We start from the raw sequence: 11,747 nt of genomic DNA on the forward strand, positions 1-11,747 counted from the left end.
GGAACCAGCCACCAAAGAGCCAAACGTACTGCCCCTGACCCTTGCCCCGGGAGCAAAAATCCCTAGATATGGCTCTGTCTCCTGGTCATCTGGTTTTCCTACCACTAGTATCAGCTCCTGGGAGCAGAATGAAGGGAGTAAAGCTTATTCTGTTGCCAATCAGAAAAAATAGGGTTTTCACACAAATGTGAGCTTGCCTTAGCAGCGAGTTTGTGTGTCAGTTTTTCTCATTCACTCTCAGATGTCATAAGCCTCCATTATATGACTCCAAGCCCCCCGCCTGTGTGCTCAGCCCAGTATTTGTGTGGGTGACCTGAAGGAGAGGGAGCATTTGAACATTAATGCATTTAAATTGATAATGTGATACTGACATTTATTAAATGTCGTTCTTGTTCTCTTGTAGAGTTTGGCTCATTTCCGCCATGGCAGATGCAGAACAGGGAAATCAAACCTCCTTCACAGAATTCATCCTCCTGGGATTTGGGTCTGTCCCTGAACTGCAGATCCTTCTCTTTCTGCTCTTCCTTGTTATTTACATTGTGACCGTGGCTGGGAACATCCTCATTGTTGTGCTAGTTGTGACTGACCAGCACCTTCACACCCCCATGTACTTCTTCCTGGGGAACTTGGCTTGCTTGGAGATCTGTTACACCTCGACCATCCTCCCCAGGATGCTGGCCAGTTTCCTGACTGGGAACAAGACCATTTCTGTTGGTGGCTGCATCACACAATATTACTTTGTTGGCTTCCTTGCAGGCACCGAGTGTTATCTCCTGGCAGTGATGTCTTATGATCGATACCTAGCGATATGCAAACCACTGCATTATGCAACCCTTATGAATGGCAGTTTCTGCCTCCAGCTAGCAGCTGGGTCTTGGATAAGTGCATTGCTAGCTAGTTCCACAGTAATTCTTATGATGTTACAATTAACTTTCTGCGGCCCCAATGAAATTGATCATTTTTTCTGTGAATTTACACAAATAATAAATCTCTGCCGCAACGACATCTACCAAATGGAGCTTTTAATTACCATTCTGTCTGCTTTATTCACCCTGCCCCCATTTGCATTAACTGGGACATCCTACGTGTGTATCATCTCCACCATCTTGCGAATCCCTTCCACCACTGGAAGGCAAAAGGCATTTTCTACCTGCTCCTCTCACCTCATCGTGGTGACAATTTTCTATGGGACCCTGATCATTGTGTATCTGCTACCAAAAAACAACACACTCAGAGACCTCAACAAAGTGTTCTCTGTCTTCTACACAATTCTGACTCCTATTGCCAATCCCTTCATATACAGCCTGAGAAACAAAGAGGTGAAAGAGGCTCTGAGAAAAAAAATGCCAGTAAATGTGTAAATTAATATCTCATGATTTTTAAGCCATTCTCCTCTTTTTTCCACACCTGTCTCATTAAGTTTGCACATTTGGGGTTGAATTTACGGGCTTGTCTTTGGGTCAGTCTACCCTGCAATCATGGGGTGTGATTTCAGCTAGTGTAGACAGTCCCCAGCGAGCTTTACTTTAGCTACCAAGTACTGGAGCATTAAAGCTGAGGCAGCACATGCTTCAGCTGAGACTAGCCAAGCAAGTAAGTTCATAGGATTCCAGGTGGGCTGCTATAGCCCAGGCTGAAGCTCAGGCTGCTGCAGCTCCATTGCTCCGGTACCTGAGCTAGATAGATTAAAGCTGACTCAGGTGTGTCTACGTGAGCTGCAGTAACATTACGTTATTGCAGTTCAGACATACCCCTAACTGCAACGTTAGCTCGAGGCCCAACTTGAGTTTAACTCGAGCTGTGACTTTTGTCTTTTATATATATATATATATATACACACACACACACACACAATCATAAAACCAATCAATTATGTGTTTTGGGGTTTTTTTACTGCACCCTGGATTTCTTAACAATTTAAGGCAGAGCAGTTTTGTTGGGTTGTCTTCTGTATTTTGGTCTATTTGTTTAGGTAAAACTCTTAAAAGCAAGCTAATACTATTTTTGAAAGAGCCCCATTAAAAATTTAGAATGCTATAACATGTCTTTTTATGTTTTATTTTATTATTGTACAAACCTTCTTTACATGTGGGTTTTGTACAATATTGCTATTCCCCTGAAACTTATGTCTTCACAATTTACATTCCTGTAAGCTAGAGATGACATTACAATGAATATCTCCTCACTTCAGTTTTCAGTGGCAATGATTCCAAGGTGCAAAATCCAGATACAAAGTCTGGGGACATTCAAATGAAAGAAAATGTTTTGAGACCTTCCAGTAAGCTGACCATTGGGTCTAACTCACTAGGGCTCTCCGGCTGCTGCGTGCACCTCCTTGAAATACATGGTTAAGCCGAGCTAAGCCCCAGTGTAGTGTGATAGACCCAGGCCAGTTGGGAACAGCAGAGTAGTAGAAGAGAGATATACTGGCCACTGAATAAGCATTTTTCTGTTCCCTGAGTGACCAGAGCAGGGGCTGCTCCAGGCCAATGAGAACACCTGACTCCAATTAACCTGCTAAGAGTCAGGTGAGGCTGTTAAGCACCTGACTCTAATTAAGGCCCCTCTGATTCTATAAAAGAGCTCACTCCAGTCAAGCCGAAGGGAGCCAGAGGAGAGGAAGTGCATGCGAGCAAGCGAGGAACTGGGAGCAAGAGGCATGCAAGAGGCATGCAAGAAGTGAGTAGGCATACTGGTGGAGGACTGAGAAGTACAAGCATTATCAGAAATCAGGAGGAAGGTTCTGTGGTGAGGACAAAGAAGGTGTTGAGAGGAGGCCATGGGGAAGTAGCCCAGGGAGTTGTAGCTGTCGTGCAACTGTACCAGGAGGCACTCTAGACAGCTGCAATCCACAGGGCTCTGGGCTGGAACCTGGAGTAGAGGGCGGGCCTGGGTTCCTCCCAAACCTCCCAACTCCTGATCAAAAACAGGAGGAACTGAGCTGGACTGTGGCTTCTACCAGAGGGGAAGGTCTCTGGGCTGTTTCCTGACCCACAGGGTGAATCTGTGAGGTGAGCAAATCCACCAATAAGCACAGGACCCACCAAGGTATAGAAGGAACTTTGTCAGTGTGTATATATATAAATAATTATGGACCAGTCATGGAGATATGATCTTGCACACTGACTCACACAAGGAGTCCATACTTATCTTTGTGTGCCTGTTGAATTCATGCACATCAGAATCATGACTCCCTCAAAGCAAGTGCAGAGTCTGGGTGTTGCCTGCTTCTGGCCACCTGACACATTTTGGAGGAAAATTAGAACACCAAGCCAAAGCCTTAAAATACACTGCACTCCCTGCTCCCACCCTAAGGTCTGAAGAACAATGTGTATCCTCCCTGATCATGGATTACTTATTCTTGGAGTCTGGATGACTTTGCAAGTAAATACCTTAATTAGTCATGAGAATAAAATAATTAAGAATGAACTCTGCTTGAAATGTAGCTTCTGCCATTTCCTTGCTTTCTCCCAAGTGATCTTAAAACTGGAATAAACATACTCTTCACACTTTTCAGAGCATTAATCCTCATTTCAAATAAGTGTGTAGGCTACATTTGAAGATATTAGGATTTAATGAAGCTAAATTGTTAAGAAAAGTTGTCTAATCATTAGATTAAGAATAAATTATGCAAATGGCCTAGTCAGTAGGTCAGGTCACTCTAAACTTGGGCCATGGTGACATCGGAGGCAACTCAACCAATCCTCAGTCTTCCTCTCCTGATAATTTACACACTACACTTCTATTAGGTGAAATAACTCCAAGGGAAGGTAACTGTATGTGGGCCAAGAGTTCTCATTGATGGCTTGGCCCCCCACTGGTGTTACTCAAGGCTCCATGGCCACAAGCTACCTACTCCTGTGCTTCATCAGAGTGGTGGTGGTTCTCCATTACGCTGTGCAAGGACCAGCCAAGGAAAGGATTTTTGACTCAAGAAGGCACAGTTCCCTCCTCTCTGCCACCCCTTGCTCTCTGGCAACAGTAATTTGCTGCTGGACAGATCATTGGGGCAGGAAATTAAAATTCTACCATTCCCTGATTGTTCTTGGCCACAGCTTGTTAAACTCGTCCACATCCTTCTTAAAGTGTAGTGAACATAAGAACGGCTGTACCGGGTCAGACCAAAGGTCCATCTAGCCCAGTATACTGTCTACAGACAGTGGCCAATGCCAGAAGGAGTGAACCTAACAGGCAATGATCAAGTGATCTCTCTCCTGCCATCCATCTCCATCCTCTGACAAACAGAGACTAGGGACACCATTCCTTACTCATCCTGGCTAATAGCCATTTATGGACTTAACAACCATGAATTTATCCAGTTCTCTTTTAAACGCTGTTATAGTCCTAGCCTTCACAACCTCCTCAGGAAAGGAGTTCCACAAGTTGGCTGTGTGCTGCGTGAAGAAGAACTTCCTTTTATTTGTTTTAAACCTGCTGCCTCTTAATTTCATTTGGTGCCCCCTAGTTCTTGTATTATGGGAACTTTTCCTTATACACTTTCTCCACATCACTCATGATTTTATATACCTCTATCATATCCCCCCTTAGTCTCCTCTTTTCCAAGCTGAAGAGTCCTAGCCTCTTTAATCTTTACTCATATGGGACCCTCTCCAAAACCCTAATCATTTTAGTTGCCCTTTTCTGAACCTTTTCTAGTGCCAGTATATCTTTTTTGAGGTGAGGAGACCACATCTGTACACAGTATTCGAGATGTGGGCATACCATGGATTTAAATAAGGGCAATAATACATTCTCAGTCTTATTCTCTATCTCCTTTTTAATGATTCCTAACATCCTGTTTGCTTTTTTGACTGCCTCTGCACACTGCGTGGACATCTTCAGATAACTGTGCACGATGACTCAAAGATCTTTTTCCTGATTCGTTGTAGCTAAATTAGCCCCCATCATATTGTATGTATAGTTGGGGTTATTTTTTCCAATGTGCATTACTTTACATTTATCCACATTAAATTTCATTTGCCATTTTGTTGCCCAATCACTTAGTTTTGTGAGATCTTTTTGAAGTTCTTCACAGTCTGCTTTGGTCTTAACTATCTTGAGCAGTTTAGTATCATCTGCAAACTTTGCTACCTCACTGTTTATCCCTTTCTCCAGATCATTTATGAATAAATTGAATAGGACTGGTCCTAGGACTGACCCTTGGGGAACACCACTAGTTACCCCTCTCCATTTTGAGAATTTACCATTAATTCCTACCCTTTGTTCCCTGTCTTTTAACCAGTTCTCAATCCATGAAAGGACCTTCCCTTTTATACCATGACAGCTTAATTTACATAACAGCCTTTGGTGAGGGACCTTGTAAAAGGCTTTCTGGAAATCTAAGTATACTATGTCCACTGTATCCCCCCTGTCCACATGTTTGTTGACCCCTTCAAAGAACTCTAATAAATTAGTAAGACATGATTTCCCTTTACAGAAACCATGTTGACTATTGCTCAACGGTTTATGTTTTTCTATGTGTCTGACAATTTTATTCTTAACTATTGTTTCGACTAATTTGCCCGGTACCGACGTTAGACTTACCGGTCTGTAATTGCCGGGATCACCTCTAGAGCCTTTTCTAAATATTGGCATTACATTAGCTAACTTCCAGTCATTGGGTACCGAATCCGATTTAAATGACAGGTTACAAATCTTAGGCCTGGTCTACTCTAGGACTTTAATTCGAATTTAGCAGCGTTAATTCGAATTAACCGCGCACCCGTCCACACCAGGAAGCCATTTAATTCGACCTAGAGGGCTCTTTAGTTCGAATTCGGTACTCCACCCCGACGAGGGGAGTAGCGCTAAATTCGACATGGCTATGTCGAATTAGGCTAGGTGTGGATGCAAATCGAACTTAGTAGCTCCGGGAGCTATCCCACACTGCACCACTGTGTTGACGCTCCGGACAGCAGTCCGAGCTCAGATGTTCTGATCAGCCACACAGGAAAAGCCCCAGGAAAATTTGAATTCCTTTTCCTGTCTGGCCAGTTTGAATCTCAGTTCCTGGTTGGACATCTGGGCGAGCTCAGCAGCACTGGCAGCGATGCAGAGCTCTCCAGCAGAGGAGTCCATGCAATCTCAGAGTAGAAAGAGGGCCCCAGCATGGACTGACCGGGAAGTCTTGGATCTGATCGCTGTGTGGGGTGATGAGTGAGCTGCGCTCCAAAAAACAGAATGCAAAGACCTACGAGAAGGTCTCCAAAGCCATGGCACTCAGAGGATACAGCCGGGATGCAACGCAGTGCCGCGTGAAAATCAAGGACGTGAGACAAGGCTACCAAAAAATCAAAGCGGCAAACGGACGCTCCGGAGCCCAGCCCCAGACATGCCCCTTCTACGAGGCACTTCATGCCATTCTCGGTGGGTCTGCCACCACTGCCCCACCAGTGACCGTGGACTCTGAGGATGGGATAGTGTTGACGGGCAGTTCCTCGGCGATGTTCGCCAATGGGGAAGATGAGGAAGGGTTTGTGGAGGACGAGGCAGGCGACAGCGCTTACAATACTGCTTTCCCCGACAGCCAGGATCTCTTCATCACCCTCACAGAGATCCCCTACCAACCCTCCCCGGCCGTTAACCCGGACTCTGAATCAGGGGAAGGATCAGTCGGTAAGTGCTATAAACATGTAAACATTTATTTTTTAAAAAACAGGAATAAAAACTATATGAAAAGAAGGTCAATGCATATAGGGATCGAACAGAAATCCTCTTGGGACAGTTCCACGAAGCTCTCCTAGAGGTACTCGAAAAGCCTCCGCAGGAGGTTCCTGGGGAGAGGTGCCTTATTGGGTGCTCCGTGGAAGCACACTCTTCTGCGCCAGGCCATCCTGAGGTATAGTGGGAGCATTGCCTCGACCAGCATGGCAGCATAGGGCCCTGGTCTGTGCAGGGATTCACGCAGCATGCACTCTCTGTTTCTCCTGGTGACCTGCCTCAGGGTGATCTTGCTCGGCGACTGCTGCATCTAATTAGGGGAATTATTTTAATGTTACTATTGTGAATGCTTGACTTTTCCTTTGCATAACAATGACCGTCGTTTAACAGCCACGTGGTGGAGGCTGCAGAGGAAAAGCATACAGGGATCTTTCCCGGGGACAGCCGGGAGGGGCTGGAACAGGGTCAGACTTTATGCTTTCCAGATTGCCTGCAGCAGGAGGGCACTGCTTTCCATTAACTGTTAAGCAGACTAAAGTTTACGGCTTACCAGGCCTGGCTGCTACACGGATTCTGCTGTCCTGCCCCGCTTGTCCGATCTCCAGTGCAAGACCCCAGGCAATGAAAGCGAATGCCGAAAATTCGAACTTGTCCTGAGAGCACATGAGATTAGGTGCCCTGTATGGTCTTGTTCACAGAAACTGAGTAGACTGTGTTCAGTGTTCGCAAACATGTATCTTTACAAGGAAATCACTTCCTTTTTCCCATCACACAGCTGCGGCTCTTTCCCGAACTGCCCCGGCATCCCCCTCGCAGAAGCTGGCGCAGATTAGGCGGCGAAAGAAAAAGACTCGGGATGAGATGTTCGCTGAACTGATGGCCTGCTCCAGAGCTGAGGCGGCCCAGCAGAGCCAGTGGAGGGAGACCCTCTCTCAGCAGCAGCACTCACACAGCGAACGGGAGGACAGGTGGCGGCAGGAAGACCAGCAGGCGACTCAAACGCTGCTTGGACTAATGAGGGAGCAAACGGACACGCTCCGGCGCCTTGTGGATGTTCTGCAGGACCGCAGGCAGGAGCACAGAGCCCCCCTGAACTGTATCTGCAACCGCCCTTCCCCGCCACAAAGTCCTGTCCCCCCCTCACCCAAAATCACAAGAAGGAGGGGTGCTAGTTGCCGTGAAAACTGTCACTCCACCCCAGCAGAGCGCTCATGTACCAAACAGCTCTCATTCCCTAAAGTATGAGAATTGCTTCCCTTCCTGGCTCACCCGATCCCAAATCCCAGTTTCATCCCCCAACTGTGTAGTTGAGTATTAAAAATAGTTTGCTGTTCATTACTGTTTCCGTCATGTTTCTTTGCAGAAGACTTTGTGTGAAGGTGGGGAGGGGTTTGTTAATTGCATAGGACAGGCACCATTAACAGGGTACAGACATGGGGGCAGGATCAACAGCAGGTCACACACAGAGTGCAGTCACTAGGTACCCGGGTCACTGTGGGAGGTGTCTGCTGCCCCAGGTCAGTCTGGGAGGTATATGCTGCCCCAGGGTCCGAGCGCCTGGCATCCACAAATGGCAAGGCAGGCTGCCCGTACCATGCCCTTCCACCCTAGCCATGAACCTCTCCCATGCCCTGAACCCCAGCCAGAGCCATCATCCCCCTACACCTACTCACCCTTCCCACACACCCCTCACCCCTTCCTGCAAACCCACCCCTTCCTGCACACCCTCCTGTAACCGTCCTCCCCCCAGAGACCGCTGTAGGAGCAGGAGCCTGTCAGTCCTCGAGTGTAGAAGCGGTCTCTACATCACTGCACACCGTACCCACCACAGTCTGCATCCCTGTTTGAACCCTTTAACGCGAATTCGTTAGTAAAGAAAACTTTGTGAATTAAAAATGTTCCAATAACTTTATTTTTAAACATCTGTTGGAAGGGGGAAAACCTGGGGAACGGGGTATGTAACCTCTGAAAAAAGTGAATAGTAACTGAAACAGGGGCAGGTTCAGCTTCTCTGTAAAGAGACTGGACAGTCATAGGTTACCCTGCTCTCTGAGGAACCTAGCTTTCAAAGCCTCCCGGATGCACAGCGCTTCCCGCTGGGCTCTTCTAATGGCACGGGTGTCTGGCTGAGCGTAATCAGCAGCCAGGCGATTTGCCTCAACCTCCCATCCTGCCATAAAGGTCTCCCCCTTGCTCTCACAGAGATTGTGGAGCACACAGCAAGCTGCAATAACAATGGGGATATTGGTTTCGCTGAGATCCGAGTGAGTCAGTAAGCTCCTCCATCTCCCCTTGAGACGTCCGAAAGCACACTCCACCACCATTCTGCACTTGCTCAGCCGGTAGTTGAAGAGCTCCTTGTCACTGTCCAGGGCGCCTGTATAGGGCTTCATGAGCCAGGGCATTAGCGGGTAGGCTGGGTCCCCAAGGATTACTGTAGGCATCTGCACATCCCCAACAGTTATTTTGTGGTCCGGGAAGAAACTACCTTCCTGCAGGCGTCTAAACAGACCAGAGTTCCTGAAAACACGTGCGTCATTAACCTTGCCCGGCCACCCGACGTAGATGTTGGTAAAACGTCCCCTATGGTCCACCAGTGCTTGCAGCACCATTGAAAAGTAGCCCTTTCGGTTAATATACTGGCTGGCCTGGTGGGCCGGTCCCAGGATAGGGATGTGAGTGCCATCTATAGCCCCACCGCAGTTTGAGAATCCCATCGCGGCGAAGCCATCTATGACGACCTGGACGTTTCCCAGGGTCACTACCTTTGAGAGCAGTAGGTCAACGATTGCGTGGGCTACTTGCATCACAGCAACCCCCACGGTAGATTTGCCCACGCCAAAGTGGTTCGCTACTGACCGGTAGCTGTCTGGCGTGGCAAGTTTCCAGAGGGCTATGGCCACTCGCTTCTGCACAGTCAGGGCTGCTCGCATCTGGGTGTCCTGGCGCTTCAGGGCAGGGGCCAGCAAGTCACACAGTTCAAGGAAAGTGCCCTTACGCATCCTGAAGTTTCGCAGCCACTGTGATTCATCCCAGACCTGCAGCACTATGCGGTCCCACCAGTCCGTGCTTGTTTCCCGGGCCCAGAATCGCCGTCCCATAGCATGAACATGACCCATTACCACCATGATCTCCGTGGCGCGGGATCCCGTGCTTTGTGAGAGGTCTGTGCCACTCTGACACTTCATGTCCTCACCGCGCTGCCGGAGCCTCCTCGCCTGATTTCTCAGCAGCTGACTGTGGAAGAGGTGGACGATAAGGTGCGAGGAGTTGACAACGGCCATAAGTGCAGCGATGATCGCAGTGGGCTCCATGCTCGCAGTGCTGTGGCGTCCGCGCTGTCACTGACCAGAAAAGTGCGGTAACAGATTTCCCGCCGGCGCTTTCAGGGAGAGAGGGCGGGAGTGACGGTTGAATGATGACAGTTACCCAAAACCACCCTCGATACATTTTTCCCCCAGCAGGCATTGGGGGCTCTACCCAGCATTCCAATGGGAAGCGGGGAATGCGGGAACTGTGGGATAGCTGCCCAGAATGCACCACTTCCAATGTCGACGCTTGCCCCGTTAGTGTGGACTCACAAAGTTGAATTAGTGTCCTTAGTGTGGATACACAAATTTGAATTCATAAGGTCGAATCCACAAATTCGACCTAAGTTAAATCGAACTACTCTTGTAGTGTAGACATACCCTTAGCTAATAGCTCCGCAACTTCACATTTGAGTTCTTTCAGATCTCTTGGGTGAATGCCATCTGGTTCTGGTGACTTGTTAATGTTGAGTTTATAAATTAATTCCAAAACCTCTTCTAGTGACACCTCAATCTGTGACAGTTGCTCAGATTTGTCATCTACAAAAGCCGGCTCTGGTTTGGGAATCTCCCTAAGATCCTCAGCCGTGAAGACTGAAGCAAAGAATCCATTTACTTTCTCCGCAATGACTTTATCATCTTTAAGCGCTCCTTTTGTATCTCGATCATCAAGGGGCCCCACTTGTTTAGCTGGCTTCCTGCTTCTGATGTACTTAAAAAAACATTTTGTTATTACCTTTGGAGTTTTTAGCTAGCCGTTCTTCAAACTCCTCTTTGGCTTTTCTTATTACACTCTTGCACTTAAGTTGGCAGCGCTTTTCTATTTGCCTCACTAGGATTTGACTTCCACTTTTTAAAGGAAGTCTTTTTATCTCCCACTGCTTCTTTTACATGGTTGTTAAGCCACGGTGGCTCTTTTTTAGTTCTTTTACTGTGTTTCTTAATTTGGGGTATACATTGAAGTTGGGCGTATATTATGGTGTCTTTAAAAAGCACCCATGTAGCTTGCAGGGATTTCACTTTAGTCACTGTACCTTTTAACTTCTGTTTAACTAACCCCCTCATTTTTGCATAGTTCCCCCTTTTGAAATTAAATGCCACAGTGCTGGGCTGTTGAAATGTTGGGATGTTGAATGCTATTGTATTATGGCCACTATTTCCAAGCAGTCCTGCTATAGTTACCTCTTTGACCAGCTCCTGCGCTCCACTCAGGGTTAAATCTAGAGTTGCCTCTCCCCTTGTGGGTTCCCGTACCAGCTGCTCCATGAAGCAGTCATTTAAAGTATCGAGAAATTTTATCTCTGCATTTCGTCCTGAAGTGAAATGTTACCAGTCAATATGGGGATAATTGAAATCCCCCACTATTATTGGGTTCTTAATTTTGATAGGCTCTCTAATTTCCCTTAGCATTTCATCATCACTATTACTGTCCTGGTCAGGTGGTCGATAATAGATCCCTAATGTTATATTTTTATTAGAGCATGAAATTTCTATCCATTGAGATTCTATGGAACATGTGGATTTGCTTAAGATTTTTACTTCATTTGAATCTACATTTTCTTTCACATATAGTGTCACTCCCCCCGACCCTCCCATGACCTGTTCTGTCCTTCCGATATATTTTGTACCCCGGAATGATTGTGTCCCATTGATTGCTCTCAGTCCACCAGGTTTCTGTGATGCTTATTATATCAATAGCCTCCTTTATCACAAGGCACTCTAGTTCACCCATCTTATTATTTAGACTTCTAGCATTTTTGTACAAGCACTTTAAAAACT

General features: G+C 46.9%; 1 protein-coding gene across 1 annotated transcript; it reads left to right on the plus strand.

Annotated features, from left to right (window-relative positions):
- Window positions 1-422: 422 nt before the first annotated feature.
- LOC120383632 (olfactory receptor 10A7-like) lies at window positions 423-1,361 on the plus strand. Its single transcript, XM_039501799.1, has one exon. It carries the CDS (start codon window positions 423-425, stop codon window positions 1,359-1,361), a length of 939 nt encoding a protein of 312 aa, XP_039357733.1.
- Window positions 1,362-11,747: the final 10,386 nt, after the last annotated feature.

The sequence above is a fragment of the Mauremys reevesii genome, linkage group 15, assembly GCF_016161935.1.
Source record: "Mauremys reevesii isolate NIE-2019 linkage group 15, ASM1616193v1, whole genome shotgun sequence".
Classification (NCBI taxonomy): Eukaryota; Metazoa; Chordata; order Testudines; family Geoemydidae; genus Mauremys; species Mauremys reevesii.

Bases quoted from the DNA above. Each gene is read 5' to 3' on its own strand.
- LOC120383632 (XM_039501799.1), top strand. From the start codon at position 423: ATGGCAGATGCAGAACAGGGAAATCAAACCTCCTTCACAGAATTCATC.